The following is a 21,819-nucleotide window of genomic DNA, read 5'->3' on the forward strand; positions in this document are numbered from 1 at the left end:
GAGAGAGAGAGAGAGAGAGAACAAAATTTAAAATATTAGGCTACAGATTTATGGGGAACACGAAAACCAAGCAATATCATTCCAGTTTCTCCTAACTTGCTGAGAACATGGGGGAATGAAGAGCAATGTACAAACCCAATTGTATTTTTATATAACAGGAAGAAGCAATCAGAGGTTGAAAGGTTTTAAATACCACTGTTTTAGCCAAGCTTCCATCTCCCTAACAGATCCTGGAGAGAGCTTAAAAGGAGGACAGATGTCTCTTGGATCACAGTTTCAGAACAGCTTGCCTCATGGAAACAGAGGAGAGTCCCTGTGTTAGTGGGATTCTTCCTTTAGCTTTAATTCCATTTTGGCATCCAGCCTATCCGGTGGTGCCACCCATATTCAAAGTGAATCTTTCTCCCTTAGTCATCCATCTTGGCAATTGCTCTTGCAGGTAAGTCCAAAAGTATGCTTTACTAACCTTCTCAAGCCAATTATCTTGACAGTTAAAGCTGATCATCACAGCCAAATAGTGATGGTGCTCACATTTAATCCCAGCATTCAGGAGGCAGAGGCAGGTAGAACTCTATGGCTTCCAGGCCAGCCTAGGTCTACAGAGCAAGTTTCAGGACAGCTGGGACTGCACAGAGAAATCCTGTCTTGAAAAAACAAACAAAAACCAACCACACCAGAACAAACCAATACAAAAAACTGATCATCATGCTAGTTACACTATGCTCTTATTTGAATATCTCTCAAACTCACATTGTCATTTAGTTCCTCAGGGTGACAGTGTTGAGGACTATACGACCTTTAACAGGTGACTGGCATTGGTAGACTCTCAACAGTGAGTGGGTTGTCATGAAATGAGACCACTCTGTGTTGTGAGTTGTCATAAAATGAGTCCACTCTGTGTTGTCCTTTTCCCAACACACCTGCTTGACCTCTGCTTGTCCCCAGGTAGAATGAGGCCCTCATCAGATACAGCTGATTACTCTTAGATTGCCAGCATCCAGAACCAGGAGACAAATAAAATTCTTTTGTTTATAAATTACTCAGTCTCAGTTATAACAACACAAGATGGAGTAAGATATGATAAGCATTTTAAAATATGAGCTACCTCAGGATAAACCTGGTGTAAAATGTGAAAATCCTATATGCTGAAAACTGTGAGACCTGCTGAGAGAAGCTGAAGAATTTGTAAGTAGCCTGGTGGCACATGCCTTTAATCCCAGCACTTGGGAAGCAGAAGCAGAGGCAGAGGCAGGTGGATTTCAGTGAGTTCAAGGCCAGCCTGGTCTACAGAGTGAGTTCCAGAACAGTCAAGCCAAGGTTAAACAGAGAAACCCTGTCTTGAAAAAAAATATTTTTTTGTAAGTTGAGAACAAGACTGAAGAGTACATGCAACATGGCTGAGGGAGCAGATAGCCCCAGATTAAACGAACAATTCAACGGAATCCCAATAAAATTCCCAGCAGTTTTTTTTTGAGATACTGATAAAATTATTATAAAATTCATATAGAAATGAAATACACAGATCTAGAAAAGAAACAAACAAAAAATCACCAAGACAAACTTTAAAAAAGAAAGAAATCAGACTATTTTCAAATTTATTATGGGGGCTAGAGAGATGGCTCAGCAGGCAAAAGCGCTGACTATTTTTGCAGAAGACTCAGGTTCCGTTCCCAAAACCCATATGGAAGCTGGCTGTCATCTGTAACTCCAGTTCTAAGGGATCCTGAGCCTTCTTCTTGCCTCAGCAGACACATGGCGCACAAAACATGCAGGCAAAACACACATATGCAGAAAATAAAAATAAATATTTTTAAAAGACTTATTATGGGGTTTCTATCATTTATTGCTGTAATATCAGGTGTTCTCCACATCCAGGATTTGTGTTGAGGAAGTTAATGGGCACATTCTGGACACTGGAGGGAGGACTTTGGACATGAGCAGCACGTGCTAATCTGTGCCAGCCTTGTGTTTGCCCTCCCATGGCTTCAAAAGATGTCACAGATCTGCTGAATTTCTGGCTTAAGATTAGAAATAATACTCTTTGCAGCTCTCTTCTTCAGACTAAAATATATGAACTTAAAACAAGAAGCGGGAGGAAGCTGAACACAGTGGCACAGGCCTGTGATCCTACTACTTGGGAGGATGAGGAAGTAGGAGGATCATGAGTTAGGGCCATCCTTGGCTATGTAATGGGTTTGAGGCCAGCCTGAGCTACATGAGAATCCACCCCACCCCAAGAAAAAGAAAAGAAAAGAAAAAGTAGATGAAGTAAATGAGACAAAGTAATTTTATACTCTGGAAGTACTGATACAGACTGAGAGAAACTCAGGCCAACTAGTTATTGAAAAGCACATAAAATATGTTAACTCTCTAGAAAATACTAGGACAGTAACTCAGTGGTCTCTTATGATTCAGTTTCTTCTCCCTCCTTCCTCCCTCCTTCCCTTCCTTTCTCTGTTCGACCTTCGTCTTTTCCCTTCTTGTTTGTTTGTTTCTTTCTTTCTTTCCTTCCTTCCTTCCTTCCTTCCTTCCTTCCTTCCTTCCTTTCTTCTTCCCACCCTCTTCCTCCCTCCTCCTTCCTTCTTCCCTCTCCCCTCCCTCCTTTCCTTCTCCTTTCTTCTTTCTCTAATACTGAGGACTGAAGTTAGGATCTTTCACATGCTAGCTAAGTTCTCTATCACTGAGCTACTACCCTAGCCTTTTATTTATTTATTTTTAATTAATTATGTTTTTAAATTTACATCCCAAATGTTGCCCCCTGACACTAGCCGTTTAAAAATCTTTTTATCTTGAGACACATTTTTGCTACGTTGCCAGGGTGGGCCTTGAACTTAAAATTCTACTGACACAGTCTCCTGAGTAGCTGGCTAATTTCTTCTTTTTCTTTAGCTTATTTTATGATTTCAGATGTTAATTTCTTTGTAAGAACATACTTCTAATTCACACACTGGAAATTATGATACCATCATCTTTGGGCACACACCCACAAACATACTAAAAAAGTCATTTGGCGTGGTGGCACACACCTTTAATCCCAGCACTAAGGAGGCAGAGACAGGTGGATTTCTGAGTTCGAGGCCAGCCTGGTCTACAGAGTGAGTTCCAGGACAGCCAGGGCTATACAAAGAAACCCTCTCTCTAAAATTTAAAAAAAAAAAACAAAAAACCAAAAACCAAAACAAAACAAACAAACAAAAAAACAACCAAGAAGAAGAAGAAGAAGAAGAATTAAGAAATTATGTTATCAGCTTTGAAGGTAGTAATGAAATACAACTTTAAATCTCAAAAAGAAAAAGTTGGAGCTAGGAATCTGAGAACAGTAGACTTTTTGTTTTCTCTATAGAATTAGGTCAATGTCACAATTTTCCAAAAGCATCAACAAAAACTATCATTAAACCACAGAGAATTTTGAGGTTTATTTAAGCAACCTGATCATGAAACAAAATAAACTCCTCACCTTAATTCAACAACTGTTTTGTTTAACTTTATAACCTCTTCAGGCCCTATTTATTAATAATTCAAAATCTTTTCATATTGTCTTATGTGGGTTTTATTCATTATTATTTACTTATTATTCTGAATTTTGCTTGTCTTGGCAAGAACAAAACACACATTATAAATTTAAGGATTGTGAAATCACTTGTAAATGATCCTTGGGAATCTGAGAACAATAACGTTTGGGGAGAGCTGAAAGTTAAGTGTAGGAAAAATCACTATGGTGACAGGAGATGGAGGTAAAGGGTGCAGGATGTGGTAGCCAACATCGTTTCCCTTCTGATTTCTGACAAAGGTTGGTCATTGGTTCTTGTGTTACTAGGTTCAGCTAAGTGGTTTTGTCCATGGCCCTTATCAGAGTTCTTAACAGATCAGAGAAGCAATCATTTTGTTTTATTTTGTTTGTTTTGATTTGGGATTTTGTTTCTTTGAGACAAGTTTTCTTTGTGTAGCTTGGTTGTCCTAGAACTCACTCTGTACATCCAAGCTTCTGCCTCCTATGGCCTGGGACTAAGGGCATACATCACCACGCCATGCCAGAGAAACAGCCTTCAACACACACACACACACACACACACACACACACACACACACCCCTGGGGGAGGGGGTGAGAGGGGAAAGGGGGAGGGAGAGGGGAGGGAAGGAGAAGGAGAGAGAGAGAGTCATCCCTCTGAATCTTTGGGTTTTACATTACATTATGGTTTAACCAACTGAGAATAGAAGACTAGAAATCATTCATTCATTATTGTGTTTATTCCTACACGGGGAGGTCAGAGGACAAACTTGTAGAGTGAATTCTTTTCTTTTACCTCTACCTGAGTTCAGGGGATAGAGCTCAGTTTCCAGGCTTGGGAAGCAAGTACCTTTATCTGCTGAATCTTCGAGTATTTTTGTAAAAATGTCACACCTTTGCTGGTGTGTTTAGTTGGGCCAACAAAAATGGCATCGGTATTGAACATGCATAGACTTGTTTTTCTTTTCATCAACCCCCAAAGAGTACAATGTAACAACTACTTAAATACTTGCTACTTAGGTATTTAAGTACTTAAATTTATAAGCACATAAGTACATAAATACAACTACTTAACAGTTTTGCTAGTGCTGATTTACAGTATAGGCCAGAAGCTGGGCTTGGAGTTACACTGGTGCATTTCCAGCACTCAGCTGTCAGGCAGGACAGTCACTGTAAGTTCAAGGCCAGCCTGGCCTACGTGACAAATTCCAGGCAGGTTAGAACCACATACTAGAGCCCTTTCTCACAAATAAATACACAGAATAAAATATATGAGGAAGGCGTGTTCTGATTATATGCAAATATGATGACTATTCACACAGGAGTCGAACACCCATGGATTTTTTTTCTTTGAGTCTTCGGATGGTCTAAGGACAAAGATCTAAGGGGTATTAAAGAATGATTGTGTGTGAGTACGCATATATATTTAGATGTGTTGGTGCCTGTGAATGCAAGGCTTGACAAATCTGAAACCTACAGGCCATTAGGAACTCAGGTGGGAATTGATTTGAGGCACAACTAACAGCTCCAGGACACCTGCTTTTACTGGGACAGCGGTTAGCTGGTTGGCTGTGGCCACTCACATTAGTGAGGCTACTTACTTCCTGGTAGATTTTATGTTCTAAAAGAGGTTCAGAAAACAAAAGTGGTTGATGGAGAAAGTTTACAAAACAGAACTGATTAAAATTTTACAACTAGCTCTCGGAAACTGGGCTAGGAAGTAAGAAATGTGAAGGCCCGCTTTAGCTGTAAATTAGGAACAAGCTCCATAAAGCCCCCGTATTTAGTTCCTATCCCAGAAACACACCTCTGGTATTCCAGAAGCAGTCGGTAATGTGTACAAAAGCAGCCATAGAAACTGGCATGGTGGTACAGACTTTTAATTCCAGGACCAGAGGGGTAGAAAGATCATTAATTCTTGGCCAACCTGGCTACTTAGTGAAGCCTTGCCTCAAAAAGTCAAAAACAAAGCAGAAAAAAATGATAATATGAACAAATAAATGGAATTATTTTCCCCATGTTTAGGCTTCTAGTCAACTAAACTATTGTGTTTCTATTGTTTTGAAGGCATTTCATGTAGTGTAGTTCCTCAATCCACATTTCAGATGAGGACAGAACCAAGCCCTCTAATTCAGATTATGCTCAAAGTGTCCATGTTTAGAACAAAGTCTTCAGATACAGGCATTTGCCAACAGCCCTCTTTAACTCCTAGGATACAGAGTGATCTCTCAGTCTCTGACAACACATGTCCCTGTCATTCAGAACAGAAGCAACAGACACAGGCATGACTCCCTGGATAAAGAGAGTGAAGATTTCTTTTCCCTCCATTGGCTTACAAAAAAAAAAAAAAAAAAAAAAAAAAAAAAAAAAAAATCCTACCTTATTATGTTTTCTCTCCTCCTGCACTAGGCTTTATGAATTTCACCTAGCAGTGCATGTGTGTGTGTTCAGTTTTGATACCTATCTATCTCTTTGTGTGTTAGTGAGTAGGATAGAAAAAATGCAGACAACAGAGTAACAGAAAAGAAAATATCTTATGAATAGTCTTAGACACAGTTAATATTATTGATGATATTCTGTAATAAAGTGGGACCATGGGACCAGGGTTTGTATAGTTACTTGCTTACTGAATTGGCCCCATATGCCAGGAGAAAAATTAAATCTATTTTAGTTTCTAAGGATTTTGAGCATATCCTGGTTTGTTATTTGTTTTATTTTATATTTTTATTTATTGGTTTAAGTGGATTTTATTTTTTATTTATTTTTTTTCAAGGTCTTCTGTAGGTCATGCTGACCTCCAGCTTGCTTTTCAACTAAGAATGACCTGGAACTCTTGATTCTTTGGTCTCTACCTCCCAAGTGCTGGATTACAGGCAAGCACCACAGCATCTGGCCTATTTCATATTTTTAAAGAGAGTACAAGTTGGTTGGATCTAAGATTTGTGCAGAAAACTTTTAACTACTACCTAGCTTCATTGTAGTCTCTGTCGACAGAGACTGGCCCCTCCTGGCCCTCCAAGCTCATTTTAGGGAAACTGGGTGTGAGAGTTAGATTCCTTCTAAAAGTGAATTTGACAATAGTTTAGAATATCTATGTCGGTTGACAGATTGGTATTCCTTCCCAACATAGGGGTGGCTCCCTTTTTTTGTCTATTCTTTCTGCAGGCCTATGAGCCTAAATGCTGAGGGCTGGCCGCAGTGCTCTGCACCAAGATAAGGTTTGCTACGCACTTGTTTCTTATATGTATAATTAAATCATAATGTAACACTGATTGGTTTGTTCATTTTAAAAGATCCAGTTAGTAGAAATAGGAAAAGGGGGAAGCATGAAAATAAAATAAGTTTATGGTTTACAAATAAAACCCCCAAATAGGTATTTAACAGAAAACATTTATTTATTTTTTCTTTATTAGTACTTGTGGTGTGCAGAAAAACAGGACAGCCTCATTGCACTGGAGTTAAGAAAACCATCCTTGGAAATGTCTTCACCGATCTGGCTCCATCTGTATTTCAGACACCTCAACTTCACACTATCCACAGTGAGTAAAGAAGACACAGGGACTCGGTCAAATCCACCCTCCAGAAAAACTGCAAAAAGGATACTAGTAGTTGAAGTCGACTCTCGTCTATGTAATTCCCTCAATTAAAATCTAAATTTTAAGAAAATGGGAGATGTGTATAGGCTTCCAACAAACTCTCCGCTGAACTCTAAAGCTGGGACTACGCTTTCCCAAAAAAATTTTCCTAAGCAAGAGGCCCCATCAATCCGCGTGGGGCTTGCGTATCTCCTAAGAGTGGTTAGAGAGCCCCCATCCCCCAAATCTAGACGCATCCGGCGCTGGGTGAACCATTCTGGGCTGTCAAAACACAAGGCGCCGTGCTCAGTCTCAATAACTCCAGTGATGATTAATGAGCGGCTTGATCATTTAATATCTCATGTGATTAAATTATAAGGCGTGGGGGAAGGGAGCTCCGCACACTCCCGGCCGCGGTGGGGGACATGGACCAGCCAGCGGGTACCGGCAGCGCTCCAGCCTTACACTCCAGCTTCGAAGCTTGCCTGGAGAGGCTCCGCCGCCGTGGGTCCGCGCCTTCCCAAGGTCAGTGGGTCTGCGGAGAGGGAGGGAGGAAGAACCCGGGTGGGGGAAGGGGTCGCTTTCAGAGGGGGGGGAGGTGTGGACCCTCGGTAGCATCGGTCAACGCTGCCCACTCTTCTCATGGCAAAGCAGCTAGCTGGTCACAGGAAAACAGTCGCAGGCAGGGAACTGTCAGATCTTAAATCTCCTTCCCTCTGCCGCAGTCTAGGGTGTTTCTGGGGCTAAGAAGCCCTAGGAAAGAAGGAACCCAGGGCCTGGAGCTTGTGCGTCTCCACCCGGCCCCCGCCCCCACTCATCTTGACCTTGAATGGCTTTTCCTATACACACCTGGTGACCGTCGGGTGGGACCACCCGAAGCCACTCTTCCTGAGCCCGCAGTCCCTGGCCCAATCTTGGGCTGAGCTGTGTTCACGCCAGCCCAGGGTTCAACCTGGAAGGTGTGTGCAGCCGCCCCATCAAACCGATGTGCTGGAACTGCAGAAGCCTCAACAAAACTAGGGGTTTCCTAATTGTTTGGGGGAACAGAACCAGAACCGTGAGGAAACGGGTTCCTTTACATTTTAAAAGGGGTTCAGCTGAGATTCGGGTGTGACCACCTCTTACCTCCCAAGAAGAGAGCTCAGGGCCGCGCTGAGTAATAGCGCGGAGGCTGGACGTTCCGCAGAGGCTGTAGCTACTCAGTTCTGCCTCCAGCGAGGCAGGTGGCTAGCGGCCTTTGCAGTTCAATAGGGCTAAGATTCCCCGCTGGGGACAGAAGCCCCAGAGGGGTCCTGAGAGGCAGCTGGTGGGACCCGGGGAATGCCACCTCTTATTTCACAACCCTATTTTAGGCTTTACCATTTAGCCAGAGGTGAGCAGGCCCTCCTGGAGTAGACCCTAAGAAACAGAGATATGTTGAGAGCCAAAGTAGAAGGATAAAAATCAAAATACCATGTCCAGAATTGCAGAAGGCCCCTAGCTAGGCTGAACTTTCAGCTCAGAAATGGTCACGGGTCGGGGTGGGGGCTCGAGAGGTAGGGGAACCGCGGGTGGAAACCAGGATGCCTCATTTCATTTAACCAGGAATAAAAGGGTAAGGGTCTGCGAATAGCGCGTTGGTGTTCGGTGCTTTGGGCTGTAGATGTGGTGGCTATGCCTCCGTCAGAGAAATGATTGCAAGCTTCCTAAGGCAGCTCCTTGGATATAGAAAAATGACACCCCTCCCACCTAATTTCATTTGAAAATAGCACCACTATTTTCAAATAGTGGAGGGAAGAAAACCACTAATAACTAAGTATACCTGTAAATATGCCGTGATATAGAAAAATGTGCCATAAGCACGTATGTATATGTATGTATCTTATTGTGCATGCAAATGTATATATGACACATTATATATGCTCAAAGAAAATTAAAAGAAGCCTACCCATCTAGAGCCGAAACAAGCCCTATACACAAAGATTTGGCCTGAAATGACTCCAAGTCATTTTTAAAGTCTTGTTAACAGATGTAGACTCACAAGAATTTCAGGATATTCTTCCTCCAGGGAGAAAAAATTCTGAAGGGGGAGGGGGTGGTTGGTAGAAGGGAAAATTGTGAAGGGTGGGGAAGTGAAGGGGCCTGGAAGGTGAAGGGCCTGGAAGCTGCTTTGGTCCTTGGCCTTAAGTGTTGTGGCTTAAAACCTGGACAGACCTTCATTCTAAGGCTGCTCTTCTGTCCCGGGCTCAGGCTCTAAAGAGGCCACTCCCCTCAAGGTGTTAGAGAGGGTTTAAGGTCAAAGCTGTTGTCTCAGTAGATAAAAGCAGAAGTTTGAAGAAAGGCTGGCCCAGAATATTGCCTTTGTGACTCTGGGGTACTGTCACGCCCTAAGGCTAACATGTAGTTTCCGGTGGGACACTTTTGTTCCAGTAACTAAACCCATCCTTTCGTTTATCTCTCATCTGTGCTTTACTCAGACACTGCTGGCCCCATATCGGGTTCTACCAGAAACTGGTTTGGATCTACAGAGAATCATTTTTAAAGTCTTGTGTGAACCTTTCTCTCCCTACCATACACACCAGATTGCTGTCTGGTGCAGGCAGCTCCTTAAACAAGAACTAATGCGGGCTCTGAAGAGACCAGACAGGGAAAAGTCTAGAGAGTGTGTCTTGGAAAGAACTACTGTGTTCTCAATATTAACTTGGGACAAGGAGGTGGGAGCATGGCCAAACTGGGTTTTACAATCTTGGTTATCTGTTGGCTCAACAATGCGGCCAAGATACTAAGGATTCCTAAAGTTTCGAAAGGAGAGTCAGTTTTATTCTCTTATTCCCAAGATCACTTCAGTTTGATGATGTCGGAGATCTGCAGAATAGCGTCCAAATCGGTGATGCAATCGGCCGCATTGTTCGCTAGACTTGTGGGTAAGCGATCTAGAGGGACCTTTTCTTCCTCTGGAGCCCGAGCTGCGTGCTTTGATTTCACCCCTCACTCTCCGCCCTGCCGCCCAGCATCATTTAGGCCAAGATCGGGTATAATGGGAAACACCATCAGCAGACAATTACCCTTTCAGAGGATTCACTTCTCCTCACAGACACTGTTATTTGAGAAATAGGATCATTTGATTTCATATTGCACTAAATAACACCCAGCCGGTTCAAATTGCCAGCTTCTTAAAAACCGCCCATTGGAATAAATTGCAGCGGCCTCTTTTGCTTTTCTGGCCAATACTGTGGGTACCGGGCAGAACTTGCAAAAATAACTATAAAGCCAACTCCGAGCAGTCTCCATCGTGTTCCCCTCTCCCAACTTTGACAGGGCTCAACCACTTGACTTTGGAATTAAAATGCACAGCTTCGGTCGCCCCAGGAAGCGCTTCGAACCACAAGGTGCATAAGTGTTCATCAGAGAAAGACAGTGCGGGACCGAAGACAGGGAGTTCTCTCTGTCCAGCTAGGTCGCCTTGAAGAGTTAGTGTGCTCGAGGACTGCTACAGGTCTGGGCTTCACTAGCGGTGTCTCGCCCTTCGGGTCCCGGGTCTCACCTCCTCAGAGCCTTGTCACTACCGCCACCGCCAGCAAAACTTCACGCACGGCTTTTTCTACTCTAGCGGCTAGAGCCAGTCTGGGATCCATGACCCCAAGGGTCCGCCTAGACAGCCGAAGGAGGAAGCTGCATTGGGGCATCAGGCTCTAGTGGAATGGGAAGGAGGAGAAGACCAGAAGTGAGCAGAGAACATTAGTTCACTGAACACGCACCACCATAGACATTTTAGAAAAAAAAAAAAAATTAAGCCCTCTGAAGTTGACCGTTTTGCTCTGGCTTAATTGACGCTGTTCAATTGAGTGACAATTGTTCTGCGGATGGGGCCACCCATCCCCACCTCCCGCACTCAAAAAAAAAAAAAGTCTTTGCTTCTTGGTTCCTTCATGCCAAGGGGCAAAGTGTGTTTAAGACAGTTTTGGCAAACATGTCCTTTGGAGCTTTGCTTTGTTAGATTTGTGTTTATATACTTCGGAAAGGTGGATTAGATTCTTCCTCTCCAAGATAAACTGAAGGCGGGATTCTGGTGCCTTTCCCTGGCGCACCCCCATTGCTGGCAGGAGCAAGAAGGAACCTTTTGGTGGGCCAGTTATACTAGGCGGTTAGTGACCTACTGGGGAGCCTTTCCCTTTTGGTGGGTCTGGGAGGAGCAAGGGAGAAGGGAGCTATGGGTCTGGGCCCTTCGGTAAGGTTCCAAGAGCCTCGAATTTCTCTGTATTCGGCTGGCGCTTGGGGCAGGGTCGGTGGAGTCTGGGAAGACATGGGCTGTCCAGCTACGATGGGTTGTTGGGGGGAGCAGAGGATTTCACTGTGCATTTGGCCTTGTTCTGAGAACCCTTAGCCTCGGAGCTCCATAGCATTCGGTCAGGACAGCTTTTCTTCCTCATCAATAAAAGTCTATCCAAGAGCCCCAGTGTAACACCCCCCACCCCATACAAATCTGGGCTGTGAGCCTTGGATGATGCCCTCTGGAACTGAGGAGAAAAACGTAGGACTCAGCTTCCCAAACCTCCAGATCTGGCCTTGCATATCCGGATCCAGGACAAGTCTGGGACTGACCTCTGCATCCCTCTGGCGCCAGCTCCAGGCGGTCCTTAACATTAAGGCGATCGTGCAGCCCCTGGCGCCGCACTTAGCCCACCTCGAGAGCCTCCAGGCGGGTCATCCTCAATTGGAGTGCCCCCTTTCAACTCCCCACCTCTTCCCGGTGGACTGCAGAACCCACCCCCCACGCACCCCCCTTTCTGCCAAGTGCTAAGGCCACAAGGGCAGCTTTTCTAAGAGGTTGGAACCACGCGGTTAAATTCCGCGGTTCAGGAAAAGCGGTCTTAAGGCGATCCAAAGTTCACTGCCTGTGCAAACCGAACCTCAGAGTTTCTAGTTGAAGAGCCGTGCGCCCTAGCAACGGACTTGGGGCCGCTGGCAGAGGCTGCTGAGTAGTAGACTACGCCCCGGGAGCCACCGAGGGGACTCCCCGGAGGATGTGGGAGGAACTTTCCCTTCTGACAAGCCGGAGGATGTGGGAGGAACTTTCCCTTCTGACAAGCCGTGACACTCTTCTCCCCGGCCAGAGTCGGGAGAGTGTAAATTAGGGCGGACCTCCAACATCAGCTGGGGAAGTCTTGCCCGCCCGGGCTAGGCCTAGGAGCCTAGGTGGGACAGCTGTTACAGCTCCTGTCGCTTTGGGGAGTGGCTAAGTAGGTCAGCCACTTTGCCCACTATTACCGCCCCCCACGGTCGCTCGCGTGTCAGTGCCGGTCCCCGCGCCACCCTCGCTAGCGCGTTGTCCCTTCAGGTCGCCGCGTTTACCAGCGCGTTTTGTTCCGCAGTTGGATTCCAAGCTGAGGGGCTGTAACCGTGCTCTCCTCCGACGGACGCTAATCAAGTAATTTCCCCATCCCAGTCCCATCAAATTGCTCTTTAGCTGTTGAACCAGGGAGTTTTGCTCGTCTTTTCACATGCTAATCACGCCCATTCAACGGCTCTCGGTGGGGCTGTTTGTCGTGGGATAAATCTCCTTGTTTGCCCGCTGCATGATTAATTGATATTGTTGTCTGGCTTTTGTGGGGACCGCCAGGAGCTGAAAGGCGATGCGTTGTGGCTGCGCCGGGGGCCGCTGGAGACATCTTCGGGCTGCGGAGGTCCCCGCAAGGTCGGGCCAGGGCTGATGACATTATGCGCCCGATTTGGTTTTCCTTATTAGAACGATGATGAAAGACTTGGAGACCCCAGTCTTTACAGCTCACCACCCGGGCGCAGAAAGCACACAGCATTTAAGCCACAAGCGCAGACAAAGCCCTGGCATTTGCTCAATTCAGGGAAATGAGTTGGGTGTCCAAACAGGAGACAATTACATCTTCTTTCGGCCCACCCGGGATTTCAGTGGAGCTGAATGTGGAAATACCAAGTAGAGGTTTGGGTTTTCAAACAAAGATTTTTTTAAGTGTTTATTTATTTATTTATTTATTTATTTATTGAGGGCGCTAAAGATGAGAAAAACAGTTAAAGAACCAGCAAAGGGAGCCATCGCTGCTGCAAACAGCGGTCCAGCAGACGCCTTGCAAAGGCGCCTAGGCACTGGACACTGCTTGTCAATTTGCAGAAGTGCGCTGTTCTGCTAACCAGCTTGCTAGCCACCACCAAAGTCCGCCCAAATGAGGACTAAGGCCCCAGTCACCCTGCAAATTCCCATTTTATTTGACGGCATCGTTCCCTACTCGATGCTGTATTTTTCTGTAGTGCAACCAAACCTCCAAATTCCTTTGCCCTTCTTCCCCCCCCCCTCAGCCCCCGCACCCCTCTTCTGCACCCTGGGGTTTTATCCTCCACGGACATCCCTAAAACTCGGAGATTCAATTAAACAATTCCAGTTACGCAGAGCTCCTACGGTCTGCTTATTGCAAATATTTCCTTTTTCGAGTTCTTAAAAGGAAAAAAAAAGGCAAAGCAAAGAAAAGAAACTGTCGCCTTCGCTTTCACTGCGCGCGGGGTAATTGATAGGCGCCATCAGAGGTCAGAATTTGCATAAGAATTAAGAGCAGTAAATTAATTTAATATTCCGTGCACATCTCCAATTATTCCTGGAGACCTTTGTCTCCGCGGCTGCCAGAGAGGGGATTCAGCTGCTCTTCAACCAAACAACATCTGTGCGGTTAATAATTTGATAAACAGCTCATACAAATAGTTTCTGAATTATCTGGCTGCCCAATGACTATTCAGTTTGGAAACGTTTTGGCAGGGTCTCCCTGAGTCCTCTGAGGGTCTCGGGCTCCCACCCTGACATCAGCAGAAGACAATGTGTAAAATAAGTCATTATCATTGAGTAATAATCCTAACCCTTAAAAAAAAAAAAAGCCACAGCCTGGGTGTACAGGGTTAGAGCAGGTCATCTGTTAGAGATGAATAAACAGGCGGCGGGGCTGGGGGGGGGGGGCAGAATGTAGAGCACACTATGTGTAGGAAAGCCTTGGGGTGCTGAGGAGAGTGCAGAGGTGCAGCTAGACCTCAGAGAAGTCTTGTGGAAAGATGAACTAGAAGAAAACCAAGGTGTGGGGGAGGAGCAGATGGAGATTAAGTTTTCACTATGTTGCTTCGGTATCTTTCATTTTTCTCTCTACACATGTGTTATTTTTTAAAAAAATAATGCACACAAAAAGTCACAGGCCCAGAGAGTAGGTAAGCTATGTTGGCCCCTGTGGGCTTTGACTCATTTGTTCCTATGCTCCTCTTGGAACACACCTCCTCCTTTCCACCATGATTCACCCACCAGTGTCCTGAAAACAGCTTCTCACAAAGCCCAGGTGAGAACAAGGCAGATGGAGAGGGCCCCCAAAAAGCTTTAAGTTGGCCCAAATAGAGAACCAGCCATTATAAGATGATGCTGTCCTATCTCAAACGCAGTCCCAATTTAGACACAAACCCCTCACAGTTACTGTCTGTAACACGGAAGATGTCATGACTGTCATTGTGCTCTTTTATCTTCCTGCCGCCCTCAGCAAAGCCTCTTCCTGACAGAAAGTCTAGAAAGGAACCATTTGATCTTGAATGAGACTCAGACTGCTGTAATTCTTGCAACCTGTGCATTGCAGCTGTTTACAACGTAGATGCGTTTGCCCTGGAATTGTTCTGCAGTGACTTCAACGTAACAGGGGGTTCCACAAGACTCTTTATCTCTGTCTATACATTTCCGGGCGTTTGATGTACACACCTCATACAGTCAGTATTTGACTTTCTATTTCCCACATTGCTCACAATCTAAGTACTTGAAGGCACTGAAAACTACCCAGAAGTTCCGAGGAGTGTGGAGCCACTAATATGATAGTAATGAGCCCCTGGTAGCACTGAGCTTGAAAGGCAGGCAAACCCTTCAGGCTCTAGGTCTAGACGCACAACGTTACAATGAATACAATGCTTGCCTGGGCTCAATTGAAGGATTCCTTTTCCAGAAAACAAGTCATCATGTCACTCGAATAGGACAATAGTACTTCTACTAGGCACATCCATTTCTATTTTTAACATTTTCTTCTTGTATTTCATTAAGTTTCTTTCACAGAACTGTAGATACAGTGGGGCCTTGAAGGCTTTTATATGCATACATATCATCTCTGTTATTGATTGGGAGGATATCTGTATATTATTATTATTATTACTTTATTCAGACTTCTTTAGTCACTCCAAATGATTTGAAAACATTTATTTTCTTAAATGGAACATTATCAATTCTTTGGGGAGACATTCTAATTTTAAACACCGTCATATTCAATTGCTTAATCTCCAGCTCTGATGTTACTTGTTTTTATGCTTACAACCTATTCCTTTAGGTTCTTTTACACTCTATATTTATCTTCCTTAAATGTTTGACTTTTTTTTTCTTTTCTTTAAAGCAGCAAGGGCAGAAAGGAGGTTAGTAAATAAGAAGGCAGATGACATTACATTTTTGACTCTGTGAGAAAAGACACAAATCATGAAAAGTTGAGATTCTTCTCTTACTCTTGAAACCCTGTTTAGACAAGCTTTCTGCACACTATTCACGTTAGTAAGTTCGGAAAGCTTGCCTTTATAAATGCTTGGCCTTTTGGTGAGGAAACATGTATTGCCAATGCAGTCTACTAAGTTAGGTATATCTTTGGAAGGAGGTCTGAGCATAACTAGAAATTGATCCATTCATTGTGTGTGTGAAGGTAGCCAACTTCTTGTGTGGAGTTCAAATAAGAAGTCACCCTTCCTCTTCATGCTCATGAGCACTTCAAAATATTCGGGGCCATTGTAATGATCATTTGGTGATTTAAAGGACAAAAGTCTTAGGGTCCACAAGATGGCTCAGCAGCAGGTAAAGGCACTTGTCACCAAGCTTGCCAATCTGAATTCCAATTCTCTAGCCTCACGTGGTAGAGAGAACTGACTCCCACAAATTGTCCTCTGACCTCCATACGAATGCCATGGCACGTGTGGTGTCTTTTTTTTTTCTCTAGATGAATGAATGAATATAGTTTTAAATTTAAGAACCCCCCCCCCCCTACACAGAAACTTTGATAATTTCTCACTGAAGTTGAAAAATAAAACACATACCTATGTCTTGGGGAAATTTTAAATGCCAAGAGGTAGAATGAGGATTTAAAGATTCAGTGTATTCTTTATTAAAATAAAGAATTTTTTCCCCCTTCCAGGGCTGGGAAGCAAACCGAGGCTCTTTAAGATCATCCGACTAGGATGTTTTTTTTTCTTGAAAGAAACAATTAGTGCATAGTCACAAAAGTTTTCCTATAGATAAATTCTTCTGACTTACTTACTTCTGTTGACCTGAACAAATATATTCTTTTACATATGTGGTCAATTTAATACTTAAAATATATATATACACATACATATATATATATACATATATATAAAGGAATATGAAAAAAGGATAGATTCCTCGACATGGCATTTGAGAACTTCTATAGCACGGCTGGAATCAAAGTGAAGTACAAAGGAAAGGTTGTGGGCAGAAAAGGTAATGGTTCCTCTTGTGTCTTCACTAGCTGCAGGCAGTTGAGTAATTGCCTCATTTCCAATGTCACAGACAATAGTCTGCCACTTTTCATCAATTTATTTTCTTCTTGTAGTATATACATGGCTGTCCATCTGAACTGCGTTTCTTCACCTCCTTTGCAGTTGTATATGGCCCCTGGGACTACATTCTCACCAAAGGGACACAAGCAGATTGGTGTGCATACTCTCTTCCTTCTTGCTGTCTGGGACTATGCTAATGGAAGCTCTGGGGTCCCATGATGTCCTCCTGGATCAGAATCATCTCTTTTACTGGGGAGAAATGAATTTCTATTTTAATTTAAAACTTTCATAGTTTCATTAAAATTTTTTATGGCATGTATCCAAAGCAATCTTCTAAGCTTTGATTTTCTTAACTATGGAATGAGAATATAATAGTTTGGATTTCTTCAAAAGCAAGCAGTGTTTTAAAGGATGGTCCCAGAAAACACCATTAGTTGAGAGGTGGGAAGAAAGGCAACTTTCTGGTATCAGGGAAGGGGAATTCCACTACAGTATGCTCTAAAGCAAATTATTATAGTGGGCAACTAGAATGTAATTCTTTGGAAGAGCTGGGGAGACTGTGAGCCTGTATGAATTGGAGTATTCGTGCTCTGGCCACCCTTGAGTATAGGTGAAGGTTATACTTTGTGAGTATGACTTTCCAAACACTCTGGCCTATTACATAGGCAAAGTTAGCTTCTGAAGGGAAAACCAAGGTGCTGGTGGTTTGGACATTAAACTGGTACACACTGGGTAGCACTTACCAGAGGAGTTTAAAATAGGTGGCCTTAAGTAGATTCCTGTATTAAAAAGTTATTTGGGTTCAATATTAATATGTATTCTTCTAGCTGATATCTGAAATGCCTACTACAGCTGAATTGGTTTACAAACTTAAGAGTTTCTCAAGTATCATATGAATTTGTTCTTATTTTCCTTCTGTCTTTTCATGGGGAAATCAGTTACTTACTCTTGGATTCCCTTCATTAATGCTGAATCATTTATCTATTGCTCTTTAAGCAACCACCCTGGGACTTTACAGCTTAAAGCAACACTTCTGTGGGTCAGAAGTCCAGGCAGAGATTGCTGGGCATTTATTCATGGAGGCTCAGCATTTATGTAGAAATTCTAAGATGACTGCTCATCCCCTAGAACCTACATTCACGTGACCTCTAATCATTCTATGGCCTAACACCTGCACAACGGTTGGACTGTAAGAGAAAGACTGTGGACAATACTGGTCTTTTAAAAGCTGAGACATTCTAGGATCCAGGAAATGTCCTTCTGGTCTCATTCTATTGGCCAAAACAGTCACAAAAGTCGGGCTAGGTTCCAGGGAAATTGGCTCCTCTCCCTGATGATAGGAGTGTTGTTAGATGGGAGGAACTTGGGTACTGTCCACCCTGCCCACAAAACCCTCTTTCCACTTATTCCAATCCCCAAGACACATTTTTATCCTCCATCGTGTAGGAAGCCACTCCTACCATGCTAGCCCATAAGGGTCTTCTACTCTATTGTTAGGGCATTTATCAGCTGTACTTATTAAATTTTCCTTAATTACTTATTGTCTTGTGAAATTCTTTGTGGCAACCTATTGTTGGATCTTCCAGGACAGAAAATAGAAGATGGAGTTCCAAGATCCCCTTAAACAGTTTGGAGCAGGTGGTGGATTCTTAGTTCATGTTCATGCTCAAGCCGTGAAGGCCAGGCAGAGAGAGTGAACAACATATATGCTCTTATATTAACATCTAGAGTAGTAAAACTCATTACTAGTGTCTTATTCTAGAGTATTCAACTATACATTCTGAAAATTAGTATTTTTTAAAAATCCTCCTAGCATACACAAGACCTGTCTGGATAACATCCATACATTTACACTCAGAAATTCTTGTGAATGTAATGAGTCACCTGGAATGCCCAAACAGCTTCCTCTTCCCAGATGCTAGAAGCTCCACCATGATGTTCTAGCCTCCTGGTTAAGCAATAACTGCTGGTGATAAAATTGATACAGGAAGGGTGTAAATTTGAATATCTGTGTCTTGGTGTAAAGTAACTGATGAGAATAATGTTTCTTTTTTCTCTTACAGAGAAAGCACAGCAGAATGAGTGTTCTGGAAGATCAGAGGTTCCTGGTGCTGAGGAATGGAGACATGAGAATGAGGTATTCCCATGGATGAATCATCTCCCTTCACTTCAGCCAGGCTTGTGGGCCAGGAGACATACCAAATTACGTGTTGTCCTGGGCAGTAGGAAGTAGCACACATGTCCATGGAAAGCAGAGAGACATGAAAACATGGAACCAAGGGAAAATTTAAGAACAAATAAAAAAGTTTATATGGCTTGGTAGTCGGTTGATGGATAGTCCTCAAGTCTCTGGACTCTAGACTCCCAGGTTGTGATTCTACTCTTAATCCTTAGGTTTCCAAAGGCAAAAGAAGCCTGTGGGAGAATGGGCCATCATGTCCCTATGTCCCTCAGATACACACAGGTTCTCTCTCTCTCTCTCTCTCTCTCTCTCTCTCTCTCTCTCTCTCTCTCTCTCTCCCTTCCTCCCTCTGTCCCTCCTTCACCTCCCTCTTCTTTCTTCTCTCTTCTCCCTCCCTTCCTTTTCTTCCTCCTCCTTATTCTTTGCTCCTTCTTTTGGTACAATCACCAAAAGAAGCGCTGTAGACAATTGGAATGACCAGAAGACTGGCAAGACTTCCTCAGTTGATCCTACTGACCAGGGTGGAGTCTGTTTATGTAACTTCTTCAAAATGTTCTTTCTGCAAATCTTACCCACCCCCCACCTCCTAAGTAACTGGCTTGAATGATCATTTCATATCAGAAGTTTACTGTATCATCTAAAGACGTCTTGCCTCAGCTGTCCCCCTGGCTAAGGGTATCAGGCGAGTCCAGGATGTTTCTTCACTCTCATTGCCACGGTTAGCACCATTTCATGTACTGATAACTGGCGTGCAGAAACTGTGTTCTTTGGGGGTTCTTGGAGGTTTGTAGTGGATATTCTCTGCTCCAAGGAGGTAGAATAGAACATACCATGGATCATACCTAGGTTTAAATTGCTCTGTCAGTAGCTACATGATTGTGGGCACATTGGAATACCTCTTTTAGATATATGAAGACATTTCCTCATCTGTAAAGTGAGGGGTAGACACACTCAACTCACAGGATCGTTGGGAGTAGTATATAAGTAAGGACACACTGATTCTAATAAATAACTTTTAAAACAAGAGTCTTCTTGTTATTTGTTCTCTGATCATTTCACTATGTCACCATGATGCACACTCTGCAGATACAGGTCCCACCAGTAGACTTACACGTAAGTACCTGAGACACGTAAAGATAGAAAAGAATGCCGGAGTAGGTAGACTTCTGACCCTCCTGCTAATTGAGGAGAAACTTCTGGTGCCAACTTGGGGGAGAGTCATAAAGCAGAGGAAGGCACTTACACCAACCATAACAGACAGGGATTCTGTTTTATAACACGTGAGCTGGTGTAAAACTCGAAGATGTACCTTTCGCCTAGAACATCCACTACCAAATTACATATGGACTAAGCATTCTTCCTCTATGTCATCACCCTCTAAGATTATAGAGGAAACCCTTCCCATTGGATAGGATAACCCTTGCTTTTGAGTCACCAATGTGCTCTCCCCTTTGAGAGCTACTCACACTGACGCTTACTCCCCGCTGGGAACGTCTGTAAACTCTCCTTGTTCCATTATTATCCCTATGAGTGACCAAACTCCTCCACACAGTCATCCCTCCAAAAAGAAGCCTCAAGTAACCCTCCTAACATCTTCTCTTCAGGCTATTTGTCAGTTGATGACACTACAGAATTTGCAGTGTGCTTACAACATCAGTGGAGCAAACATCTCTCCACTGACTCCAATTTACCTGAAGCACTCTGATGAGGGTGCCTTTGTTTGTCCTTTTCAATTAGTCATTTGTCAGAAAGCCAGGACCAGGAGATTTCAGGAAGGACAAAAGGAGCCCTATCTCTTTACAAAACTCCTTTCAAAAAAAAAAAAATGGAGAGGAGGGAAAGTGCCTGGAGAAAATTAATTTTAAAAAGATAAATAACACACTTATCTGGAAAATTGCAAGAACTGGAAATTGCACTCGGATCTTCAAGCTTCCGGAGTGTGTTTGTATTCTTGGGTGTCATTTCCATCATTATGGCGTGTGTCCACTTCCAAGGGTGGATCTTTCCCAGAGAAATCGAGGCGTTTGGAATTTGGTCTTCTGTGTGCTGTTATGAAAAGCTCACAAAGGGCAGATCTGGACAGCAGTCAGGAGCATAAGAGCAGCAGCCCCTTAACGCTACTGGCTTGAGGTGGTACAAGCGTTTGGCAGCCCTTAAATCCCTAGCATTCGTACAATTGAAAGAAAGTTGTTGCTTCAACGCACAGTTATGAAGTTTTGTCCACAGTTACTAACAGGGGAAGGGGAATCAGGTATCCTTGCTGAATGCACTATTTAGAAGCTTTTATGACTTTATCTCTACTTTTTTGTGGGGGGGGGGGATAAAGGGTTTGCACAATCTCTTCACTGAGTTTTTAATCGAGTTGCTTTTCCACTCTTCCTTTTATGGAGCCGCAGAAGTGTCTGTAATGAAAGATTAAAATGGTCCCATGCAGTGGTTCGAAATGGCTCTGCCCAAATAAAATATGACAGCTCTCTCATAGGGCCTGTATGTAAGCAGAGGCAGTTTGGGGGCAGGGGGGCTGCGTTAAACTGCTGTGCATACTGATTGCAGATTGTATGGGTTTCCTGAATGCCATAAAAAAAAAGGGTAGAGGGGTGTGTGTGTGTGTGTGTATGTGGAGAGAGAGAGAGGGAGAGGGAGAGGGAGAGGGAGAGGGAGAGGGAGAGGGAGAGGGAGAGGGAGAGGGAGAGGGAGAGGGAGAGGGAGAGGGAGAGGGAGAGGGAGAGGGAGAGGGAGAGGGAGAGGGAGAGGGAGAGGGAGAGGGAGAGGGAGGAGAGGGAGAGGGAGAGGGAGAGGGAGAGGGAGAGAATTTCTTTTCCTCAAATTACTGTGGTCCTAACATACAGCAAGAAATTGAGCAAAGATGTTTATATTTCCTGTAGCTGAGGTAACACACACACACACACACACACACACACACACACACACTGACAGACTAATGGCTACTTTCCCAAAGAGTGGTGGAAAGAAGTAGTAA

At 43.8% G+C, this 21,819-nt stretch overlaps 1 protein-coding gene and 1 pseudogene across 1 annotated transcript; both read left to right on the forward strand.

Annotated features, from left to right (window-relative positions):
• LOC110289197 (glyceraldehyde-3-phosphate dehydrogenase-like) overlaps positions 1–21,819 on the forward strand; it is a 542,712-nt pseudogene that overhangs the window by 450,059 nt on the left and 70,834 nt on the right.
• Positions 7,372–18,923, forward strand: LOC147005789 (uncharacterized). The gene is made up of 3 exons (XM_085829181.1): positions 7,372–7,609; positions 9,901–9,987; positions 18,721–18,923. Exons 1-3 carry the CDS (start codon positions 7,510–7,512, stop codon positions 18,888–18,890), a joined length of 357 nt encoding a protein of 118 aa, XP_085685307.1. The 5' UTR covers positions 7,372–7,509; the 3' UTR covers positions 18,891–18,923.

The sequence above is a fragment of the Mus caroli genome, unplaced genomic scaffold (assembly GCF_978045245.1).
Source record: "Mus caroli unplaced genomic scaffold, Mus_caroli_1 scaffold_2, whole genome shotgun sequence".
NCBI classification, from domain to species: domain Eukaryota; kingdom Metazoa; phylum Chordata; class Mammalia; order Rodentia; family Muridae; genus Mus; species Mus caroli.